This window comes from Chiloscyllium plagiosum, chromosome 1 (genome assembly GCF_004010195.1).
Source record: "Chiloscyllium plagiosum isolate BGI_BamShark_2017 chromosome 1, ASM401019v2, whole genome shotgun sequence".
Taxonomy (NCBI): domain Eukaryota; kingdom Metazoa; phylum Chordata; class Chondrichthyes; order Orectolobiformes; family Hemiscylliidae; genus Chiloscyllium; species Chiloscyllium plagiosum.
In genome coordinates this window covers 152,621,007-152,647,346 of record NC_057710.1, presented here as the reverse complement: position 1 = coordinate 152,647,346, position 26,340 = coordinate 152,621,007, and the positions used below count along the sequence as shown (strand labels likewise).

General features: G+C 43.0%; 1 protein-coding gene across 6 annotated transcripts in view; it reads right to left on the bottom strand.

Moving 5' to 3' along the window:
• The window catches only part of dclk2a (doublecortin-like kinase 2a), a 323,983-nt gene that overhangs the window by 49,788 nt on the left and 247,855 nt on the right, over window positions 1-26,340 (bottom strand). For 5 of the 6 annotated variants that reach the window (XM_043699555.1, XM_043699574.1, XM_043699565.1 and 2 more), the window contains 3 exons: window positions 20,767-20,824; window positions 17,167-17,286; window positions 10,648-10,794 (listed from right to left, as the gene is read on the bottom strand). In XM_043699555.1, the coding sequence (XP_043555490.1) occupies window positions 10,648-10,794; window positions 17,167-17,286; window positions 20,767-20,824 (325 nt within the window). The remainder of the gene's footprint in view (window positions 1-10,647; window positions 10,795-17,166; window positions 17,287-20,766; window positions 20,825-26,340) is intronic. The other variant, XM_043699584.1, reaches the window with a different exon arrangement.

The window sequence follows — 26,340 nt, the reverse complement described above, 5'->3', positions numbered from 1 at the left end:
CCACTGAGCCACCGTGCCGCCCCCCCCACTGAACCACTGTGCCGCTCCACAGTCCCTGAACACCTTTGGAATTGGGGGTTAGAGTTTGATTGGGGAGGAGATCTATCAGGCGCCTTTGCGACTGTTAACCGTACAGAGAATTGTATGTGAAAGGCACACAAACCCTTTGGGACTTTGCAACCTGTCAAGTCCTGTCCAAAAGTGTCAAGATGTGTGTTGACATGTCAACATGTTAAGTGTCATGGATGTGAACCAGCATCAAGATTTGCCAAGCAGAGTAAAAATGCATTCTTTTATGGATGCTTTCCCTGTAGCATACACTCTGCAAAGCTGAATGTTAACTTTTTCACTTATGTACATGGGTACTTGTGAATTCTCAATGTGTTAAAATGGTAGGTGATGGCAGAAGACACTGAGTTGAAACGGGGTATGAGGGAGCATGGAAAAGGAGTACAGATCATTCGATTGGATGGAGCAAATTACTGAAGATGCTGGAGATCACAGTGGATCAGGGCCACATCCATGTAGAGAAAGCAACCTAATATTACAAGTCTAGAAGAGTCTTCATCAGGGATAAAGTGAAGTGCTGAGGGGAAACATTTATGCGATAGTTGGTGAAGCAGTGTTGGAGTGCTGGGGAGAGAAGATGTTGACAGTTCAGATTACATGATCAGAATGTGAGAATAGCAGAACAATGTCGTGTCTAACTGCCAGACTGGAAAGGACAGACAGCCCCACTGAGGTGGGGCAAGGGGGAGAGAGGACATGGTGACAGAGAATGTAACAAGCAAAGCTAACAGAAAGGAAAGGAATGGGTTCACAATTTGAAGGTACTGAATTCAGCACTGAGCCCAGCAGGTTGCAAACTGCCTCATTTGAAGATGTGATGTGCTCCTCCAGTTTGCACTGTGACTCACTGGAGCATTGCAGTCTGCTGAGGGCAGACACGTGGGCATACAAACAGGACCCTGTGCTAAAATGACTGGCTATGGGAAGGTTTGTGCGGGTATGGATCGGAGAGGTTCTGCAAAATGGTCACCCAGTCTGTGTTTGGTTCCTCCAGTGTAGAGGAGGCTACAGTGGGTGCAGCGAATACAAAACAAATGCTGCTTCACCTGGAAAGACTGTTTAAGCCTCCTCCAATCTTATTTATTGTATTCGCTGCACCCAATGTGGTCTACTCTACATTGCAGAAATTAAATGCAGACTGGCTGACCTCTTTTACAGAACACCTCTAGTCTGTGTGCAAGCACAACCCCACCTTCTCATAGCAGGCCATTTTAACACAGGGTACTGCTCACATGCCCACTTGTCTGTCCTTGACATGCTGATACCATCTACCATGCCCCCAGGCCATGGGGGGGATGGGTTGATGAGCAAAGGGTGGCACAGGGACTCTAAAGGGCTATGCCAAATGGGAAATGGGCACAGGGTGATATCGGCTATGAGGGGCGATGGGGAATGGACAATGGGCGTGGGGAGGCAGAGATTCTATGGAAGCCCATTGTGAATGGATAAAGAGTAGTACACAGAGTAGTACAGGGATAATGAAGTGCTGTGGGTATAGATCAATGTGCATGCAGTGGCACAGGGGATTTGAGGGGCCTTGGGAATTGGTAGACGGGCTTAGGGTGGCAGGACTGGGACATCGGGAGTGCGTGGAGGTGAAGGGGAGTGTAGGGGAGAATGAGTAAGGAGGAAGGAGGTTTTATGTTTTAATCTTTATTTTAAAAAATTGACCACAGTCCTAGAGCTCGGAGGTAGACTCTCTTCCCAGCCAGCTTCAGGAACTGGCAAAGTCTTGAGCTCTATTCAACTCCCAATTCATCCCACACCTTTGGACCGGAAATGTGAAGTCCAGTGCCGGTTTTTCCAGTTTAGGTTTGCAAAGCTGAGATTTCTCCTGCCTCTTGCGGCCTCTGTTTCCTGTTAGTTAGCCAATTCTCTATCAATGCTAAAATTGACCCCCAGCATCATGGTTTGGTAGTTACATTTTACGTGGCACCCGAGTAAATGTTTTTATAAAAATGAAACATGTTATATCCAGAGGTTCCTCTTTAACCATTTTGCTTGCTACATCTTTCTCAATACACGATTTTATTCTTCTAAAACTACATTAATGATTGCATTGTGATTTTCTTAATTACCTGCCACTACTTGCTCAGTAAGTCCAGCATTTTCCCAATGGCAGTTGGTGGGGAACTGGAGTATATTTTCCTGCTTTCTGCCTTTCTTCCTTCTTGAACAAGGTCTTACATTTGCAGGGCTTTCTTTCACAGCTATAATCAAATCTATCATCTCAAATATGGGACTTCCTCCCTCTGCACTGAGAAACATGGTGATTACATTCCCAGACAGGGAAACCCAAGCACTCTGTTGTGCTTTTCATATTAAATCAACAATGCATTATGAGTGTACATTTTTCTGGAATGTACAGATGATCTTCCCCCTTTAAGATTTCAAGAACCAATATTCTGTAATGGCTAGCATTCAAGTAAATCACCTGCAACTGGAGAAAGGAGTTTTCAGTCCTGATTTGGGACCATGTGGCGTTGGATGGGAGAACAAATGGCAGGTAGAGAGTGGTTGTGGTGGACCCACCCCCATTTCTATCTCTGGCCATTTCCAGCAGCACAAAATCCTGCCAGCAGGCACTGCTGGGATAGAATTGGGATAGCAATGTTGGAAAACCCCCAATTCCTGGATCCCACCTGTATAATGAAAATCTGGCTGAAGTGTACCAAACAGTTGGGAGGTTTGAGAGATAGCTCCGAATGGTTCTGATTTAACCTGATAGCAAATAGATAAATTATACGCTAATATTATTTTCAAGTTACGCATAAAAATCTTAAATGGTAACTAGCCCCATTATTTTTCCCTGTGCTACATTCTAGAGCCAAATAGCCTGGTCCCTTCACTAATGACATCACTTTTCAGTTGTCTATAATAAAAGCCATTTTGCCAGGTCTCATTTAGCTTCCTAACCCCAACCTACTTAGGTTCCTTCGCACAAGACAACACCTTCTTCATTGTTACAAACTTCATCTCCCGCAGTCCTGTCTGCACCACTGTACAACATAGCATCACAGGGAAATTTAAACAGCTTTATTTCCCTTTGCACTCCTGTATCACTGATAAAAAATCTAACAGCAAAATGAATAAACTGAATAGCACTGCTTTTTGGAATAACCTGTTCCTGACATCAACTCATAGATGTCTCTGAATAACCATCCTTTACCTTGTTTGACACAGTTTCTAATGCTCTTCAAAGCTGACCTCAATACATGCTTATCTCCCTTTTGCTAGATCCAAAAAAACTGCAGATGCTGGATTCCAAGGTCAGAATCCAAAGCAGGAAGCTGGAAGAACACATCAGGAGGCAGAGAAGTCAATGATTTAGGTATGGGTTTGGGAGGAGCTGGAGATAAAGGGTGTGGGGGGGCAGGGCGACAAAGTGGGGATAGGTGAAGACAGGTAGAGGTTACGACCTGGTTGGTCAATGGGAGGAATGAATCCGGTCGGTGGCTAGAAGGGTCGGTCAGAGCAATGGGAGGGGGGGAGGGGCTGGGGAGGGAGGTTATTTGAAATTGGAGAACTCAATGTTGAGTCCTCCGGGCTGTAGGCTACCCAGGCAGAAGATAAGGTGTTGTTCCTCCAATTTGTTTTTTGATTCATTGTGGCAATGGAGGAAGCAGAGGTCATGTTGGAAAGGGAGTGGGAAGGGGAATTAAAATGGGCGGTGACTGGGAGGTCAGGTAGGCCCCTGAGGGCCCGGCTGAGATGCTGAGCGAAACATTCCCTTAGTTTATGTTTGGACTCCCCGAGGTAGAGAAGACTACTTCCTTTCCCTTCTCACTCCCTTTCTGACATGACCATCATTGGCCTCCTCTATTGCCACAAGGAGTCAAACCGCAACTTGGAGGAACACCACCTTATCTTCCGCCTAGGCAGCCTACACCCTGGAATACTCAACATTGAGTTGTCCAATAAGCCCTGAAGAAGGGTTACACCCGAAACGTTGACTTCTCCCCCTCCTGATGCTGCCTGGCTTGTTGTGTTCTTCCAGCCTCCTGCCTGTCTACCTATCTCCCCTTTGCACCAGGCTTTGATACTTTGCAGCAAAACTCCTGTTCCAGTCTAGGTAAAGGATGTCTATGGAACTCTTTTCTTCACAAACTTCAATGTCACCTCAAAGGATGCAAACAGATTTGTCACGTGCAGTCCCTCTCTGGAAACCTATGTTGATCTGCCCTGATGACACGACTGCTCTGGGAGGTTGAATGAGAAGTAGCAGTTTCTTGCACAGACACTAAATATAGATGGCCTTCAGCAGATGGCACAACTCTGCAAGCACGCTTGAGTTGACCTGTATCCGGTAGTTTGGGCAGAATCAGCAGAAATCCCACAGAAAGGTGGAAACTGCCACTGCTGAGGTTCTGTCAGGCCTATCTTCCACTGTAGCTGCCCAGCCAGACTTGCAGAAATTATACCCTGTAATTTCGAAGTTTTCTTCCTTCAATTTTAAAAGATTATTCTGAAAGAGAATTTAAAATATACTTGCTCGTACTGTACACTTATACTATGTGTGCACTCTGCTTAAACAATGGAATCAGTGCAGCTTGCAGCAACTGACTGAAACCGCAACCAATATGAATATATTCAGTGTTCAATGCTGTGGGAGAAATAATGGGCACAGCTGCTGACTTTGTTAAAATGAAAGGAACTAAGATAGTTATGCTCGCAGGACTCTCACAGAATACAGCTGGGACTTTGCTAATGTCAAGACATCTTAAAGTTTAGCTGCTGCCAAAAGAATCCTGCAATTATTTTCTAGAATGATCTTAGATCTCTGCAGCTGCGTCATCCATATAACGGTACAGTGACTGGGCAGAAAATCAATGATAGCCGCTGTCAGCAGGGACATTGGTTTATAGTGATTGAAAAAGGTAAAAATTTAATGAGTTTCTGAGACCTTTGCTGGTGCTTTGGGATCATAATCTATAATTCTATCAGAGAAAACAAATCCATTCCTGGGATTCAGGCAATGCTCTTTCTGAAATTGAAACAAAGGTTCAATAGAGCACATGTACCTCAAATTCAGTCTGCTAGCAATTGCCTGATGGTCTAAGCACAGATTACCACTAGGTTTCTGAATGCCTGCAAGCTGCCAGTATTAAACTCATTTCTTCTTTACCCCAGACTGTGAATGTAGCACCTCTCCTGGGTGTGGTTGAAGATAAGGGTAAAGCCATAAAAGGACAGTTTATATCAGATGTCCAAATGTTCAAAATGTCAGATAACTCAGGTGAGTATAGAAAGTTAAAATAAAATTAAGAGAGTAAAGAGGGGCCATGAAAATATATTGGCAATAAGATACATAAAGAGCAAGTGGGTACATAAAGAATGAGGAAAGTCAGAGATCAAAAGGTGACATTTTTGCATGGAGGTGTAAGACTCAGGCATGGTTGATTGTTTCTGTTTTCACAAAGCAGAGGAACAAAATAATGTAATCAAGGAAGAGAGTATGAAAAATCTAACATAAAAAAGGCAATAAATATTACGCTGTGTAGCATCCTTGATAATTTTACAAGTCACCTGCCTCAGACAGAATGTGTTTCAGGCTGCTACAGAAGAAATGGCATTATTTTTTAATCTCACTGGCTGCATGCAAGGTGCTAGAAGACAGAAGAGCTACTCACATTTTCTGCAAAGGGAGAAGAGTGAACAAGAGAGAATCTCACCACTGCCTCTTGACACTCAATAGCATTACCATTTCTGAATCCTCCAGACTAACCGCTTGGAGATTGCCACTGACTCAAAACTGAACTGGACTAGCCACTTCATACTGTAGCTACAACAGCAGATCAGAGGAGGAATTCTTTAGTCACCCACTTCATGTCTCCCCAGTGTATTTCCACAAGGTACACTCAGGGTTCTAATGGAATACTCAGCAGTTGCCTGGATGAATGAATCTCCATCAACATTCAAGAAGTTCAATACCATCCAGAACAAATAACACTTGACTGGAACCCCACCCACTAACTTCCACATTCATTCGCTTTACAAATGCACAGTGGCAGCAGCATGTTTCATCTACAAGAAGCACTTCAGCAATGACCCAAGGCTCCTTTGACAGCACCTTCTAAACCTATGACTCCTTCTACCCCTGAGAACGACAAGGGCAGCAGATGCATGGTAATACCAATGCCACAAGTTCTCCTCCAAGCCATACACCATCCTGACTTATAACTATATCATTGTTTCTTCACTGTCGCTGGCTCAGAATCCTGGGACTCCCTTCCTTACAGCATTGTGGGTGCATCTACACCCCAAGGTCTTCAGCAATTCAAGAAAGCAGCTCACCACCACTTTCTCAGGGAAATTAAAGTTGTGCAATAAATATAGCCTAGCTACAGGTGTCAATGTCTCATGACAAATATAAAAAGAACAGTATATAATGGGCAATTACAGGCCAGTCAGCTTAATCTCAGTGGTGGGAAAATTATTGGAAACAGTTCTGAGAGACAGTATAAATATAGACACATGAAATAATCAAGGACAGTCAGGGTGGATTTGTTAATGGAAGGTGATGTCTGACTAACTGATTACATTTTCTTGAAAAGGTAACAAGAAGGGTCAATGAAGACAATATCTTTGATGTAACTTACATGGATTTCAGCAAGGTTTTTGATAAAGTCCCAGAAGGCATTCTGGGCTGCAAATTAATAGCCCATGGTAGTGGCAAATTGGATTGAAAACTCAAACACTACAAGATACAAAGAGTATTGGTTAAGAGATGATTTCTTGAGATGGGAAGCCTGTTTTTGGTGGGATTCCACAGGGCTCAGTACAGGCAATGTCCAGGATTTAGACTTAAATGCAGGAGTCATAAATAATTTTGCATGATACAAGAATCGGTTGTGCGTTGCTGGTGAGGAAGAAAGTGTAATCTATACAGACTGCTACCAATGGATTGATCAAACAAGCAGAAAATTGGCAAATGGAATTCAATTCATTGTAAAGCAATGCATTTGAGGAGCTTAGACAAGGCAAAGAGTTCACAATAAATAGTCAGATTCTGAAAAGGTAAAGGGACAAAGGGACTTTACAGTGTATGTTTATAGTCTTTGGAGGAAGCTAGACAGCTAGAAGAGGTGATCAAATGGAATACAATATTACTAAGAGGGAGTAATGTCTGGGGCAGCAGTTAGGGTGCAGATAGATCAGGGGTGGGGCATTGCGTGTAGCTGGAACTAGGAGGGCAGTAGGGGGGATTGAAAGGGACATGCTGATTGAGGAGAAGGGTCCTCAGCTAGGGGTGGTCAAGACAACATAAGGGAAGAGCTGTAAACTGAAATAACAGATTCAGGTCCAGAATAGCAAAACACATACATGAACTCCGAAAACTCAAGATACTTAGGACTGGTTACAGAAAAGTGAGGAAACAGAAAACCTGATGGTGAATAGAAAATGGGAGATATTAGGAAGAAATCCAGAATTAAAATCCAAGATCCTCTGTGGGATAATGACAACATTGGCAGGATGGAGTCACCTCAGTTTTAGTGCAGTAACAATTTGTTGTTGATGGTTAGAGATTGCAGAGCTGTCTATTTAAAGGTGACAAATAACTTTTAGTGAGTCAGTTGGAGACCTCCTGGCTTCAAAGGAGTGTCAAGCTGCAGCCAAAGCTAACTTACAAAGCACTTTATTTAAATGCACTAAAAATGCAAAAAGCAGCCAGCAATCATGGTGAGGGGGTGGGGGCTGGAGGTGAACCACAATACAGACCCTCTTACACCTGTACCTCTACCCATGCAGAAATGTGCATTGGCCCTCAACCTTCCTAGAACATCCATATCTTTAAAAAGATTCTTAATAAATCTGATCGGCTGCCTGCTTCATTGGACAGCCAGTCCTGCTGGTTTTGAACCCATCTCAGGAATGGGGGCTTGGGAAACAGCCTTATTGGTTTCATTCCTGACCTCAGCAGAGTCCAAAGCTCTGTTACTTCTCTGGTAGCTCTGCTGTTGGTGATATTTGTGAATGATATGGAGCCAAACATTTGTAATAGTATTATTTTATTTTTCACTCAGGTCAGGGGGCAGATCCAAATGCTTGGGTATGGGCAGGGTGGTGCCGGGGCAGCACTGAGGCCTGTGATTTCTGACACTATCCCTGCTGAACAAAACTGCGGTTGATTTAAGCAGTTCCAGACTCTTTACGTGGATGGTTTGAGAAGTGGCTGATAGAGTCATAGAGTTATACAACATGGACCCTTTGATCTACCTCATCCATTCCGATCAGATATCCTGAACTGATCAAGTCCCATTCATCACAGTTTGGCCCATATCCCTCTAGCCCCTTCCTATCATGTACTCAAGCAGATGCCTTTTAAATATTGTAATTGTCCAGGGAACAGGAGATTCGACGTTTCGGGCACAGGCCATTCCTGAAGAAGGGCCTGTGCCCGAAACGCCATATCCCTCTAGCCCCTTCCTATCATGTACTCAAGCAGATGCCTTTTAAATATTGTAATTGTACCTGCTCCCACCATTTCCTCTGGCAGCTCATTCCATACATGCACCACCCTCTTCCTGAAAACGTTACCCCTTAGGTCCTTTTCACATCTTTCCCCTGTCACTTTAAGCCTATGCCCTCTAGTTTTAGACTCCCCTACCCTGGGAAAAAGACCATGGCTATTCACTTTATCCGTGCCCTTCATGATTTTATAAACCTCTATAAGGTCACCCTTCAGCTTCCGATACTCCAGAAAAAATAACCCCAGTCTATTCAGCCTCTCCCTACAGCTCAAGCCCTCCAACCCTGGCAACATCCTTGAAATCTTTTCAGAACCCTTTCAAGTTTAACAACATCTTTCCTATAGTAGGGTGACCAGATTTGATTAATTTTAATATCGACAAACGTGCAGTAATACACAAACATAAAAGGAGCTGTATTTTCAGAACAAGTCCCATGTCTTCAAGACATCCCAGGTGCTCTAACATAAGGGAGACATTCAATGATTGAATCACTGTAACCAATACAAACAGGCCTCACGTACGTGAATAAATTGGGAACAATATTACTTGCAGCTGCCTGTCATAACAGGACAGTAGTAACCTGATAATGTTGGTAAGTCACTTAGCACAACATCAGTGTGGTAGGAACTTCTGGATGAGACAGTAGGGAAGCCTGCTTATTCCAGGCAGGAAGCAACCTGTAATATGCAAATCAGGGTCATAAAACATGGTCAAACTACAATGTAAAGTCTAATGAGCTTGACAGATGCACTGCCCATTTTCACAAACTCGGAGAGGCCTCATCAATGGGTCTTTAAAGAGAACGCTTCAACTGGTTTCCCATTCACAGCTGTTCTCCCACCCACCAAACGCTCCTCAGGGCCACTTTCTTCCTGCCCAGGAGACAGCGAGGTCTGCAGATGCTGGAGATCAGAGTTTAGAGTGTGGTGCTGGAAAAGCACAGCAGGTCAGGCAGCATCCGAGAAGCAGGAGAATCGACGTTTCGGGCCGGAGCCCTACATCAGGAATGTCGATTCTCCTGCTCCTCAGATGCTGCCTGAACTGATGTGCTTTTCCAGCACCACACTCTTGACTGTTTCCTTCCCAGGCCCAAGCTGTCTTCTGCATCCATGTAGGGTGGAAAGGTTTGGCGCAACGAACTTGTTAGGTCCATACAAATGAGGTCCTGGCTGTAAGCTGACACAGACTTCACCTCTACATTGGGGAGACTGGACGCCTCCTAGCCCAAGCTGTCTTCTGCATCCATGTAGGGTGGAAAGGTTTGGCGCAACGAACTTGTTAGGTCCATACAAATGAGGTCCAGGCTGTAAGCTGACACAGACTTCATAGCACCAACACGCGGATGGATGGTGGTGGGGAAGACAGAAGTAAAAGGTATAGTGCTGTAAGCCCAGGGTCCCATCAGGCTGCTCTCTCATTAGAGAGAGAGAGAAGGAGAGAGAGAGAGAGAGAGAGAGAGAAGTGGTGGTGAGAGCGTAACCTGAAGGTCACCCTAGCTGAAGTAAAGGATGAGGTTGAGAAGGCAGGATTTTATAGTAATCTCAGCCAGTGCAGGAACTGAACCCACTCCGTTGACATCACTCTGCACTCATCACACTGAACCAGACGTTCAGCCAACTAAGCATTCTCTGGCCACAAGGCACTTTTGTAATAAGTGCTCAAATCATTTGGAATCTTTGTTAACTTCAATGGTGACAATGTCAAATTGATAGCACTGTAAAGGAGATTTGATTTGGGTGTTTCCCATTCATATAATTGTGATATGGCTAAAATTCAATCATTCATTCACTGTGTCTGATACAGGTGAAATGAGTATTAAGCGCAGCAGGTCAGGCAGCATCCAAGGAGCAGGAGAATCGACGTTTTGGGCATGAGCCCTTCTTCAGGAATCTTTCGGGCTCATGCCCGAAACATCGATTCTCCTGCTCCTTGGATGCTGCCTGACCTGCTGCGCTTTTCCAGCAACACATTTTTCAGCTCTGATCTCCAGCATCTGCAGTCCTCACTTTCTCCTAAATGAGTATTAATACTGTGCTGGTCATTAGGGATGCGACTCTACAGGACTAAAATAATTGATGGTATATTCACTCCCAAGCTAAAAACATACCAATAGGTTTTCCGGCTTGATGTCCCTGTGTACAATGTTCAGGCTGTGCAGATATTTGAGTGCAGAAACCAGGTTGTACACCATGGCACTAGCATCCCGTTCTGTGTACTTAGTTGATGATGTAATGGCATCAAACAGGTCTCCACCCTGTCAGGAAAGACATTAACAACAGACAAGAAATAAGCCATGTACGATAATAGGGAACAGTGCAAAATACCCTTTGGTTGTTGTACACTGACATTGCACCTTCAGCACAAATCCACAGGAAAATTTTAGACTTGGAATTAAATTTGTTGTGTCCTGAATTTGCAAGGTAATTTGTACGTGTTTTTGTCAGGGGTGCAGCCTCGACTAAATCAGAGCAAAGTGAACGTGTGTGAGACCCAGAGATGGGAATAGCATAGTCAAGAATACTTTACGATCCTGTAAGATCAGGAAGATATTGGGGAAGTGATCAGTAAGCCCAGAAGGAAAGTGCATTGCTTTCCTCAGGAATATCAGCTTTAAAGGCCATCTTTGTAGCGGAGGCCTGAGTCATAGAGATGTACAGCATGGAAACAGACCCTTCGGTCCAACCCTTCAATGCCGACCAGTATCCCAACCCAATCTAGTCCCACCTGCCAGCACCCGGCCCATATCCCTCCAAACCCTTCCTATTCATATACCCATCCAAATGCCTCTTAAATGTTGCAGTTGTACCAGCCTCCACCACATCCCCTAGCAGCTTATTCCATACACGTACAACCCTCTGCTTGAAAAGGTTGCCCCTTAGGTTCCTTTTATATCTTTCCCCTCTCACCCTAAACCTATGCCCTCTAATTCTGGACTCCCCCAACCCCAGGAAAAAGACTTTGTCTATTTATCTATCCATAATTTTGTAAACCTCCATAAGGTCACCCCTCAGCCTCCGACGCTCCAGGGAAAATAGCCCCAGCGTGTTCAGCCTCTCCCTATAGTTCAAATCCTCCAACCCTGGCAACATCCTTGTAAATCTTTTCTGAACCCTTCCAAGTTTCATAACATCTTTCCAATAGAAAGGAGACCAGAATTGCACGCAATATTCCAACAGTGGCCTAATTAATGCTCTGTAAAGCCACAACATGACCTCTCAACTCCTGTACTCAGTACTCTGACCAATAAAGGAAAGCATACCAAACACCTTCTTCACTTTCCTATTTACCTGCGACTCCACTTTCAAGGAGCTATGAACCTGCACTCCAAGGTCTCTTTGTTCAGCAACACTCCCTAGGACCTTACCATTAAGTATATAAGTCCTGCTAAAATTTGCTTTCCCAAAATGCAGCACCTTGTATTTATCCAAATTAAACTCCATCTGCCCCTTCTCAGCCCATTGGCCCATTTGTTCTGGAAAGCTGGAATTATGTGTACCCCAGTTGAGCTGTGATTTTATCTTCATGGAAAGATTTAGTAGGTTTGACTACTCTTCCCAAAGTAAGTTGATTTCAAAATAGATTGCCCCACAGATCCCTGTGAGAGCAAACAACTGTAGAGTAACAGGACACTAAAAACAAGGTGGAATTGCTATTGCTGTCAATCATAAGACATACCTGATATTGAAGTCAATGGAATTGAATATCGCTTAACAGCACCTATATTTATGCAGCACCATTAACAGAACAGCACTGTCATCACTGATCAATACCAAAAACCAGATGTATGATCGCGAGGCTGACTCTCCTTCAGCGTCCTCAATCTTCCTGGCAGCAATTCAAATCCACCACCCGCTACACCAACCAAGCTATGATTACCATGTTGGGGGGGAGGTGGGAGGGGGACCGCAGCAGGGATATTCATGTACAAATTCCCTTGCAAATTCAGGCTATACCAACATCTAACAGATCTTTGTTAGTGATGACAATTGTCCTGAACAATCAAAATGATTGGTTGCTGCAACATCAATTATTGCTCATACCACCTTCCTTCCCATGAGCGGATTCCTGATTGGCTGAGGCTTCCTGTCACTCTCTAACTCGCAGACAGATTGGCTGCTGCCTCCACAACTGTCAAGCTGAGATGGACTCCAACTGAAAGGAGAGAGATCTGTCGAGAGTTTCCACATCCTGGTGGGTTGAATGTCTGGAATCGTTGAATAGTGTCTTGTTTTTAAATTCAGTGTCCAGGATGTTTCCCCAGAGGGTGCAGATGCAGAATGGATTGGCCCAAATTCTCAGGATGCAGCACAAACTGAACACAAACTGAACAGAGCTCGAACTGCACACAAGGGCTGGCTTAAAGAGGAGGGCACTCAGTGCAACTGCAAACCCAGATAGTTCAGCAATTTGGAGCAAATGTCAGAACACCAAATCATTTGGTGAAAATACTGGGACTGTCCCAACCAAAAGTTGAGAGATGGTGAGACAGGGTTATTTAGCTAACATTTGATAATTAATGTTGTGCATTTTGATAATGTTGCTTGTCAACATTTAACAAGTGACTGATGGGATGTCACCAGTCTTTCAACGTGATCACATTGAATCTCACTCTGTAACATTCCCTTGATTCCAGTGACCCTAGATAATGTCATTACAGGAAATGTCAGCTAGCGCACAGGAACATGGACCTTGCTGATTTTCAGCCGCTTGTATCAAAGCTTAATTGGTTAAATTATTTATGAATATCAGATTAAAAACTACTCATGAGTGCAAACTGAAAGAATAATTTTGATTTCCAAATGCTTTGAACAGCACCACTGAGTGATGTCCTTGAAGGAATGAGCTTCATTTGAACTTAGATGACCAAGTATTGCAGGTCTCATTCAAATTCCAGTTCCGATTTCAGATGTATCTTAGTCAGAAAATGAATCTAAATTTGAATATTAGATCTGGGCTTCAGTAATAGTATTGATAACTGAAATCCCAACTACGCCTGTAGATCCTGCCTTGAGGTGCTGTTGAATTCTATGCAACATGAAGGTTGTTTGGAGTGAGCAGTGAGCTGAATTCAGTGGGTACCTGCTTTGATTTCGATGTCTCGTTTTCTTGATGTCTAGCTTGCTTCATAAGATGTGAAGCTAAATATTAATGAGACAACTTGAGTCATTAACAAGATGTTTAACAAGCACATATCCTCTTCCATTGGCAACTCGCCTCTGTCAAGTAAGAAACTCACTATTCTGCATGTCAAAGTGTTCCCAGCATCAATGTGGGCCTCCTTGGACTTCTTTTATGTTTCTGTTATAAATCTCACAATAGTCCATATTGCTCACACCCTTATAAGATTCCACCCAATCTTTCAATATCATTTTGGCATGGGATATAGCCCTGCTGAATTGGTGACTGTAACCTGCTCTTGATTTTACACATAGCAGCCATTGTACAATTTCACCCAACCTATCCTTTCCACTTTCCTTCTCATTCTCAATGCCTTCATAGAGTCATAGAGATGTACAAAGCACGGAAACAGACCCTTCGATCCAACTAATCCATGCTGACCAGAGCTTCCACCACTTCCCCTGGCTGCTCATTCCATAAATGCATCACCTTCTGCGTGAAAACGTTGCCCTTAGGTCTCTTTTATATCTTTCCCCTCTCACCCTAAACCTATGCCCTCTAGTTCTGGACTCCCCCACCCCAGGAAAAAGACTTTGTCTATTTATCCTATCCATGCCCCTCATGATTTTATAATCAAATGCATCTTGAATCTTGATCATATACTCTTGGTATCATTTCAAAGAAGCTGAAGTCTTAAGATTTCGTGGTCATTTTCGCTTGTCAATATTGTGAGTTTGATTCCACCAGACAACACAGCTCAGTCACTACCTCCTAGTGAGTCAGAGCTAGCAAAGACATTCTCAAGTATACATTGTCCCAGGTGACTTGCAAGGGGAAAGCGAGACACTGACAATCCATCACTGATGGAAGCAAAACTGCCTCATGTGCATCCTTTACATCTATCTTAAAATCTCAAGTAATCAGGGACGGTAAAACCAATACCCATTTTTATAATTTAGATTATAACAGTTGAAAAAAAGATGCATCAGTGATTACTCAACTCTGCAAGCCTGAAAACACTGTTACCTATTTTTTGGTCATTTAATCTGGGCAATCAGTCTACAACACACCCCTGGTGAAAACAGTGGAAAGTCTTGCTTTTGTGTAACACCCCTTCCTTCACACAAGCCTTATGGATTCTCAGACATTTTATAGATGGGTATTATGACTGACTGTTAAAATCTATCTTCAACTCAGTGGCTCTATAACTGTGAAACTCTATTTTTGACCGAGTTGTGCTGTATTAAAATACAGTATGGAAATTAAGACATGGGCACCAGTCCATCATTTTCACAAAAATTATGATTTTCAGATTTGGAGCTGTGGCTCTACACTGGGATAGAGATTGTATCATATAATATGGAACTGGATAAATATGCGCTGTTAAATGTAATCAGTTAAATGAACTGGGATTAATTGCTTGAAGGGGTTGAAGAGGAATTTTGTGTATTTATTGGCCCCAAGGTATTTTTTCTGATTTTCTTTCGCCTTCCCATGTCCTTTGCCCTGGAGCGTGTATCCATTTTCCTTCTTAACAAGGAGTGGCAGGGAAAGATTAATTTCCAATAATTAGATATTGTATTTTGCTTTGTGATTTTAAGTTTGGAACCATAAAACCTCCACATGAAATTGTGAAAAGATTGCTTTTTAAAAGATGCACAGCAGTGTGTACTTCAAAGCTAAACATTTAAAGTGAAAATATAATTATATCCATCAATCAAACAGCGTCAGTAACAGTAGAACAGCAACCCAATAGTACCTGAGGGAACATCATCACTGCTAACTGACAGCAATTCTGTATATCTCATTAAGGATAACTATTTTTAAAAAGTGTTATAAATATGATAGTTGTTCATATGTTGAAATTTTAAGTGTGCTGCCCTCAAGATCTAATACTTATATGTTCATTTATATGCTTAGACTTTTACTGCTCACCTCAATTGCCATCACAAGAAAATTTAAGATATTATTCTCAGTTTGCATAGTAATGAAAATGAGCACCAGCCTTGTGAATAACTTATTCAGTATCTAATTTCAATTATTAATGAATGAAATAAGTCTTGTATGACTGCAATGAGAAAAGGGCATTTGAAAACATTCTTATGTCATGCAGGACTTGAACCTGTATGAATTACATTGCCTGGCCAATCCTGCTCACTGATCCAGAAGTTCCAGTTGCCTCCTACTGCACAGAAGAAAGATTTAAACAGACTGAATAATGCTGGCTGAATCCAGTTTATTTAACTGGATTCAGTTGATTCTACATTTAGAAATCAGAAATCTGATTACGAGAGATCTAATGTTTGCATCGTAAACTCACTCTGACATCAGTACACCGAATGGATCATGTGCTGGGTGTTTACTCCTCACTTTTGCAGGTACTTCTGCAGCCCAACCAGTGTCAGAGGAAGTGCTGCATACTGCCGTTATGGTCATTTCCTTTTGATTTCCAACTTCCTTGAAGTGGAGTCGGGAGTAGGAACAGTTGCTTGTCCCACAACAAAAAACTGCAGACTGCTGCAAGTCAGTGCTTATACCCTTTCATTGCATCCAACCTATTCTCTGCACCCCCTGAACTGCTGGTGTTATAACTCACCCAAATGGGCCTGGAGTGGTTAATACCTGTTGCTTTGCGAAGGTGAGAAACAAGGCCTCGCCTGGGATGAGCTTTGGGCCTAGGCTGCTGGTGCATGTGCCAAATGTGTCACCAATCCTGTGTCTGAAATTAAGCACAAACCAATTTCTTACCAGATTTTCACTTCAGCACCAGCTTGAACACTGATTGGGCCATATCTGTTCAGGATTGACCAGAAGGCCATAAGAAATAGGAGCTGAATTAGGCCATTCATGCCATCGAGACTGCTCCACCATTTGATCCTGCCTGATACATTTCTCAACCCATCTCCTCCCTTCTCCCCATAACCCTTGATCACCTTACTAATCAAGAACCTATCTCCATCTTAAACCCACACAATGCCTTGGCCTCCACAGACTCTGCAGCAATGAGCTCCACAGATTCACCACCCTGTGGCTGAAGAAGTTCCTTCTCATCTCAGTTCTAAAGGCTCATCCCTTCACTGAGGTTTGGGTCCTAGTATCTCCTAGTAGTGGAAACATCATCTCCAGTCCACTGTATCCACGCCCATCAATATTCTGTAAGCTTCAATCAGATCCCCCTCGTTCCTCAAAACTCCAGGTGCAGACCCAAACACCTCAACTGTTAGTCACACGACAAGCCCTTCATCCCCAGGATCTTTCTGGTAAACCTCCTCTGGACTTCCTCCAATGCTAGCACATCCTTCTTTAGATAGGGTGCCCAAAACTGTGCACAGTATTTCAAATTCCATTACAGACTATTGTTCCTGTTTTAGGGAAGAGGGTAAGTTTTGCAGTGCATGTTGGGACAAGAACATCTGGCTTTGGGTAGCAATCAAGAGTCTTTACTAAGTGAATGGAAATTTATTTTACCCGCAACAGACTCATTTCCAACTTCTTTAAGTCCTCTTACCTTGACTAACTCCATTACTAGGTACAGCTCTGTTGGTGTATCTACTTCTTCAACTAACATGATGATGTTGGGATGTTTAACCCTCCTCAGCACTGCCACCTCATTCTCAATTAAGTGCTCCTAATAATAAAGAAAAGCACAGTAGAAATATCATTTATAACAACAAAGTGGCCTTAGTTCTAACCAATAGCAACCATACGCCAAAGCAGCAAGGCTCCACATTCAACTTACATCATGGTTAAACTCCTTTTGTTTCAAATCGATTGACAACTGATAATTAAAGTAATTATCTGATCGCTTTAGAATATATAAATGGTCCTTTATTTCGGCGTTATCCTGAGTTGCTCTAACTTATTCAATTAAGCTTTGAACATTCAGTTGTTCAGGTTCACGATATTAGTTCACAGATGAAAAATGGTGAACTTGGCACCCATGGACAAACACAATCACACGGCTGAGCATTCATAAGTGGGGACATACTAAAAACAAATAAGGAACTCAGATGTCCCAAAAAGAAACGTGAGAAAATCATAAAGAGAATTGGATGTTCAGCTTCTGTCTGCTCAAACTCCTCAGCTGTCTTAACAGAACCTGCTGCCTTTGTAACAGCTTCCACAATGGCATTGTTGTCTGTTGTTGCAACATAAGATTCTGTACATCTTAGTTCCATTGGCTGAGCAGTTAAAGTATTGGGTGGGTATACTTTTCTATGGCTTTTAGTTTTGGATGTTAGGAGGGCTGAGCAATTATCCACGAGTATCAGGACCTTGCTTTTCTGGAACTGCAAGCGCTGTTCAAATCTCTGAACCCGTGAATTAAAAATTGTACATTTCATCTCAGCCGTCTGGTTTGCTTCAGAGATGACTGGGAAATAGTTTCTGTTGTTTATGCCAGTTGGCTTTTTGAACCTGCAGATAGATAATAAACCATGCCTTTTCAGTTTTGGACAGGTTTGCAGCAACAAGATCTATTGGTTGCTTACTATCAACTGCGGGCTGTTCCTTGGCACAGTAAGTTTTATCTGGTGTGCATTCATAGGATTGGGCAATTTTGTCCACATTAAAGATCTCCATTGGGTTATATTCTTGAACAATTTCTTGAACATATTATGCAAATCATTCTGAAATGTCGACAAATGAACCATTCCCTCAGAGCTGTTTGTGGATGCGATTATGTCACCATTTAAAAAAAAAACAGCCATTGCTAGGAGTAAAATTGTCAACATCAATTTTATTTGCAACGCTTTAAACTTGCTCCAGAAAAGGTCTTCTTTTGTTAGCCCTTTGCTTGGGTTGACTGTAATTGTATCATTGTACCAAGTGAAGAGTGCCTTCTTCAATCTCAGATATTTTGCAAGTTGCATCTTTTTGGTTAGAAATCACACAACACCAGGTTATAGTTTAATTGGAAGCACTAGCTTTCAGAGCGCTCCGAAGCTAGTGTGCCTCCAATTAAACCTATTGGACTATAACCTGGTGTTGTGTGATTTTTAATTTTGTACACCCCAGTCCAACACCGGCATCTCCAAATCATCTTTTTGGTGTTAGTATTCCATTCTCTAATAATTCTCTTTAATCTTTTCAGCATTTTTTTTATCTGACCGCTCACTCTATTGTGTTTGACAATGAATTCAGCTTGAATTTTTTTTGCATGTCTTTCCTTCATCGAGTGCTTTCAAAGCCTGGCACTTGATTTCAAGTTCTTGAAAGTTATTTTCTTTCTTCACCACAGATCTTCATTAGTCATAACTGAAACATGTGCTTCCTTAAACTGCAGCATGCGCTTCAGACTTAATAGGATTATGCCCCTTTTTATTTTGTCTTTTAAATTATTTTTAATTTGAAGCATTAAACATCAAAGATGTTGAAACATGCGGGTTGATTCAAAGATAAGGCAACAGATCAGGAACAAAAAATCACACTCATTTCATCAGGTTATCCCTCTATGTTGACACTAAGTTCGAATCACAGAATCATAAAATCCCCACAATGTGGAAAGAGGCCATTCAGAGCTGAAAATGTGTTGCTGGAAAAGTGCAGCAGGTCAGGCAGCATCCAGGGAACAGGAGAATCGACGTTTCGGGCATAAGCCCCAGGATTCCTGAAAAAGGGCTTATGCCCGAAACGTCGATTCTCCTGTTCCCTGGATGCTGCCTGACCTGCTGCGCTTTTCCAGCAACACATTTTCAGCTCTGATCTCCAGCATCTGCAGACCTCACTTTCTCCTCAAAGAGGCCATTCAGCCCATCGAGTCTGCACCTACCCTCTGAGGAACATCTCATCCAGACACAGCCACCCCCAGTGCTATCCCCGTAATCCTGCATTTACTATGGCTAACCCACCAAGCCTCCACATCCCTGGGCACTATGGGGTAACCTACCTTATCTACACATCTTTGGACTGTAGGAGGAAACCCAAGCAGACAGGGAAAATATGCAAACTTCAATGCAAACCACTGATGCACTGTGCCACCCCTCAAAGAGTTAGTGAGGTCGAAATTACAAAGACAAAGAGAAAAACAGATTGGCACCATATTGTGTGGTCAACAAAGGCAGGATGTTGACTTGTATAGTGTTGAACTAAGTGGGTAGCTCTGTAATCACACTGAGGGCAATCTGACTGCTGAAATGTTTCTGTCATTGGGACCAAAGTGAAACACACACTTGAGCACATTTTCAAATAATTCTAACAAATTGTTAGGTGTGACTTCCCTGTGACAAAGCCATGCTGACTATCCCTAGTTAACCCATGCCTTTCCAAGTGGGTATTAATGCGCTCCTTCAGAACTTTCTCCAACAGTTTCCCTACCACTGATGTGAGATTCATCAGCCTGTAATTTCCTGGCCATCTCTACGACCCTTCCTGAAAAGCCATCCTCAAGTCCGTTGGGACTTCCCCTGTGGCCAGACAGGAATTAAAAATTTGTTGCAGAGCCCCCCACAACTTCCTGCCTTGCTTCCCAGAGCAGCCTGGGATGCGGTTCATCTGGGGCAAGGGATTTGTTTGTTTTTAAGTCTGACAGAGCGTCCAATATCTCCCCATTTCCTACGCCAAATTGCGCAAGCGCCTCACAACCTCTTTTCCTGAATTCTGTACTGACGTTCTCCTTTTCCAGAGTGAAGACTGAAGAGAAGTATTCAATTAGCACCTTTCCAATATCCTGCGGCTTCACACAGACGTTGCCCTCTTGGTCCCAAATGGGCCATATTCCTTCCCTGTTTAACCTGCTCCCTTTAATGTACTTACAAAATATCTTAGGACTCTCCCTAATCCTGCTCGCAATTCATGTTCCTTTCTGCTTTTCTGATTGTGTTCTTATGTTCCCTCCTCCACTTCCTGTATTCCTCTAGGGCTGATGCTGAATTGCTGCTCCCTCTGCACGTGCTGGAAGCTTTTTTATTCTTCTTCATGCAGTCCTTGTCGTTCAGGGTTCTCTGAACGTTTTGCTCCTATATTTCCCTCGAAAGAACACCTGCTGGATCTGTATTCTCCCCAGCTCCTTTTCGAATGTCTCCCACTGCTCTGCTGTAGGCTTCAAGCCGTATCCCAGAGGTTAGTCAAACACTGAAGAAAAATAATGCTGAACAGGAAATTTTCTTACCTTCCCACTGCACTTGGCCTTGTCAATTATTTTCAGCGCATACTCCTTGCCACTGGATCTAAGCAAAAAACAGATAAAGAAATAACTTTTGTGGTATCAATATCATGTTCACTCCTCAAAAATAGTTTCAAATGATTCTTTTTTCTCTCTCACCTCCTCTTCCTCAAGCATATATTCACATTATTTTGACCTGAGGTACAAACAGTACCAAACATTTTCATGTTAGTTTTTGCAGTTCTGATCTGGTCCATTGGAAACTAACAGTTAATGATCCTTGTTAGCTTATCTCTGGGGCGTTGTATTATTTTACAGGTGGTTTCTACTTAAAGCAATTCTGTGAAAATTTCAGTCTGCTCCAATGCTCTATTTATTTGTCCAGAGAAACACTGATCATTTGCGAACAGTTTATTGCTAAGCAGGTGCCACTCAGTCAATAACCTCTTCACTGATGATCAACAGTGGACCGATGGGGCAGTCATTGACTAAGTTGGATTTGTCCTGATTTTTGTAGATAGGATATTACTGTGCAATTTTCCACATTATCTGGTAGATGTCAGTACTGTACTGGAACAGCGTGACTAAGTCTGGCTCGTGCTGATGCATCAGTCTTCCATACTATTGATGCAATGTAATCAGGGCCCATAGCCTTTGGAGGATATCATGTCTTCTGTCATTTTCAGTTCGCAAATTGGCTGAAGACTGGCATCTATGAAGATGTAGATCTCAGGAGGAGACCAAGATGGGTCTAACGGTTCCGCTTTGTTTTTTACATTGATGTGTTGGGCTGACTCATTATTGAGGTGGGGGATGTTTGTGGAGTGTTCCCATTTGTTTTTAGTTGATTAATTGCTCACCATCATTCAGTTAGATGCATAGGACTGCAGAGTTTAGATCTGATTGTTGGTTGCGGGATCACTTAGAGTCACAGAGATGTACAGCATGGAAACAGACCCTTTGGTACAACTCAGTCATGCCCACCAGATATCCTAAATACGTCTCTAGTCCCATTTGCCAGCACCCGGCCCATATCCCTCTAAACCCTTCCTATTCATATACCCATCCAGATGCCTTTTAAATGTTGTAATTGTGTCAGCCTCCACCAATTCCTCTTGCAGCTCATTCCATGCATGAAAAAGTTGCTCCTTAGGTCTCTTTTATCTTTCCACTCTCACCCTAAATCTATGCCCTCCAGTTCTGGACTCCCCACCCCAGGGAAAAGACCTTGTCTATTTATCCTATCCATGCTTCTCATGATTTTATAAACGTCTATAAGGTCACCCCTCAGCCTCCGATGCTCCAGGGAAAACAGCCCCGGGCTGTTCAGCCTCTCTTTATAGCTCAAATCCTCCAACCCCAGCAACATCCTTGTAAATCATTTCTGAACCCTTTCAAGTTTCACAATATCCTTCCTGTAGCAGAGAGACCAGAACGGCATACAGTATTCCAAAAGTGGCTTAACCAATGTCCTGTACATCCGTAACCATGACCTCCCAACTCCTACACTCAATGCTCTGACCAATTGTCTACTGTCAAGGAGCTATGAACCTGCACTCCAAGGTCTCTTTGTTCAGCAACACTCCCTAGGACCTTACCATTAAGTGTATAAATCCTGCCCTGATTTACCTTTCCTTAGTACAGCGTCTCACATTTATCTAAATTAAACTCTGTCAGCCACTCCTTGGCCCTTTTGTCCATCTGATCAAGATCCCATTTTACTCTGAGGTAACCTTCTTCGTTCTCCATTACGCCTCCAATTTTGGTGTCATCTGCAAACTTACCAACCATACCTCCTATATTCACATCCAAATCATTTATACATATGACAAAAAACAGTGGACACAGTACTAAACCTTGTGACACTCCACTGGTCACAAGCCTCCAGTCTGAAAAGCACGGTGGGCGGCACGGTGGCACAGTGGTTAGCACTGCTGCCTCGCAGCGCCAGAGATCCGGGTTCAATTCCCGCCTCAGGCGACTGACTGTGTGGAGTTTGCACGTTCTCCCAGTGTCTGCGTGGGTTTCCTCCGGGTGCTCCGATTTCCTCCCACAGTCCAAAGATGTGCAGGTCAGGTGAATTGGCCATGCTAAATTGCCAGTAGTGTTAGGTAAGGGGTAAATGTAGGGGTATGGGTGGGTTACGCTTCGGCGGGTCGGTGTGGACTTGTTGGGCCGAAGGGCCTGTTTCCACACTGTAAAGTAATCTAATCTAAAACTGTTGCCCACCACCTTCTGTCTTCTACCATCGAGCCAGTTCTGTATCCAAATGGCTAGTTCTCCTTGTATTCCCGGAGATCTAACCTTGCTCACCAGTCTACCAAGAGGAACCTTGTCGAACTCCTTACTGAAGTGCATCGAGATTACACCCACTGCTCTGCCCTCATTAATCCTCTTCATTACTTCTTCAAAAAACTCAATTAAGTTAATTAGCCTAGCCAATTTCATACTGCCTCTGCTGTTTGCTATGCAAATATTTCAGTGCTGTAGCTTCACTGGGCTGATATCTCATATTTCAGCAAGCTTAACACTACTCTTGGCATGGTCTTCCACACTTTTCATTGAACCAGGTTTGACCTCACTTTCTGGTAATCACAGATGAGCCAATACATGAAGTCACAGATTGTGACTGAATATAATTCTGCTGCTGCCAATGAGATATAGTGCCTCACAGTTATCTAGTTTTGAGTTGCTAGATCCGTTTGATGTCCACTCATTTAGTGCCGTGATAGGACCATACAACATGATAAAACTAGACTTTATTTCTACAAGTGTGGTGTGGTGCTCAGAATGACCAGTTTTCTTGAGGGTGCAGCTGCAATAAGTAGATTGATGGGGGTAATGTCAAGCAGATTTTTTTCCAATTTTTTTTTGGTTCCACACCATTTAGTGCAGATCGAGTCAAACAGCTATGTAGTTTCAGATTTGGCCAGTTTGGTCAGTAGCGAAGCTACCAAGTCCCTCTTGGAAATGGCATCAATGAACCCAAGCAAAACTGAAGTCCATGGGAAGCTTGGGAAAACTCTGGCTGGTTGGTATCATATCTAGCACAAAGAAAGATGATTATGGTTGCTGGAGCTCAATCATCTCAGCCCTATGACATTATGGCAGAACTTCCTCAGGGAGTGTCCCATATATAGACCCATATATCGTAAAGAGTTCTTCAAAGACCTTTCCTTCAACTTACAGTCAGGAGCTGGATGTTCAATGATGATAGCACAGTGCTAAACACCATTCATGAGCAATCAGATTGTAAAGACTTGGTAAAAAACAATGACTGCAGATGCTGGAAACCAGAGTTTGGATTAGTGGTGCTGGAAGAGCACAGCAGTTCAGGCAGCATCCGAGGAGCAGTAAAATCGATGTTTCAGGCAAAAGCCCTTCATCAGGAAAGACTGTGTCCTTGTAGTTTTTTTACTTTTGATTGCAAACTGGAATCTGAAAAATGGACTGTTATAAAACAAAGGGCTTGGGAAGGAATTGCTGCATTTCTAAAATCAGGTTACTAAAGCTCATTGGGAGTGGTGTTTACACTGTTGCTTTGTTCAAGAAGCATTGAAGCTGTTTGTAGATGGCATGGCACTATGCAGGTTTTGCAGAATGAGAGTTAACCAACAACAGCAGTTGATTGGTTACTCCAATTATGACCAATTGTGGATGCTAAAGATCAGCCTGATGACAATTCTGATTGGTTTCTGGGAGGCTGAACATCTTATGGTGGGATCAATACTATGAGAAGCCTTTGAATTGCTGGAAGAATCACAGAGTCATAGAGATTGTACAGCATGGAAACACTCCCTTTGATCCAATTTGTCCATACCGACCATATATCCTAATCTAATCGAGTCCCACTTGCTAGCAACCAGCCCATATCCCTCCAAACCCTTCCTATTCATATACCCATCGAAATGCCTTTTAAATGTTGTAATTGTACCAAACTCTACCACAGCCTCTGGCAGGTCATTCCATGCACATACCACCCTCTGTATGAAAATGTTGCCCCTTAGGTCTCTTTTATATCTTTCCCCTCTCACCCTAAACCTGTGCCCTCTAGTTCTGGGCTCCCCCACCCCAGGGAAAATACTTTGTCTATTTATCTTATCCATGCCCCTCATGATTTTATAAACGTCTATAAGGTCACCCCTCAGTCTCCGATGCTCCAGGGAAAACAGCCCTAGCCAATTAAACGTCTCCCTATAGCTCAAATCCTTCAACCCTGGCAACATACTTGTAAATCTTTTCTGAACTCTTTCAAGTTTCACAACATCCTTCCAATAGGAAGGAGACCAGAATTGCACGCAATATTCCAACAGTGGCCTAACTAATGTCCTGTACAGCCGCAACATGACCTCCCAACTCCTGTATTCAAAACTCTGATCAAGAAAGGAAAACATAGTTAACATCTTCTTCACTATCCTATCTACCTGTGACTCCACTTTCAAGGAGCTATGAACCTGCACTCCAAGGTCGCTTTGTTCAGCAACACTCCCTAGGACCTTACCATTAACTGTATAAGTCCTGCTCTGATTTGCTTTCTCAAAATGCAGCACCTTGCATTTATCTAAATTAAACTCCACCTGCCACTTCTCAGCCCATTGGCCCATCTGATCAAGATCCCGTTGTAATGTGAGGTAACCTTCTTCGCTGTCCACTACACCTCCAATTTTGGTGTCATCTGAAAACTTACTAACTGTACCTCTTATGGTCACATCAAAATCATTTATATTGTATCTCAATGGCTGGTTCTCCCTGTATTCCATGAGAGCTAACCTTGCTCACAGTCTCCCATAGGGAACCTTGTCGACCACCTTACTGAAGTCCATACAGATGAGCAGGTGGTGTCCCTCTCTCTCTCACTCTGCAGTAAAAATGTCTGAGGCCAAAAAAAAATCTGATTTATAGTCATAGAGTTATACAGAAACAGATGTTATCCATGCTGACCAAATTTCCCAAACGAAACTAGTCCCATTTGTCTGCGTTTGGTCAAATGCTTCTAAACCTTTCCTATTCATATGCCTATCCCCAAGTGTCTTTTAACTGTTGTAAGTGGATCTGCATCCATGATTTCTTCTGGATGTTCATTCACACATGAAGCACCCTCTGTATGAAAAGTTGCCCCTCAGGTCCCTGTCAAATCTTTCTTCACTCACCTTAAAAATATGCTCCCTAGTTTTGGACTCCCCAACCCTAGGGAAAAGACCTTTGCTATTCACCTTATCTCTGCCCCTCAAGATTTTATAAACTTCTACAAGGTCACTCCTCAACCTCCTATGTTCCAGTGAAAAAACTCCCAGCCTATCCACCGTTTCCTTATAAATCAAACTCTCGGGTCCCAGCATCATCCTCGTAAATCTCCCAAAAGTTGCTTTCTGCAGTTGCCTTTAACCAGTAACTAAAAAATCGTTGTAGTCAGTGTACCAATCACCCTGTGCCTCCTGCAGAGGGGTCAAAAGAACCTGAAGGAAGGAGAATGAAGAACAGGAAGTCCTAGCAAACAAAAGGATCATCTCAATGAATGCTATGGACTGGTGCTAGTGAACTGTGGATCCCAGATTGGTTTTCCCCTCCACCCATAACATG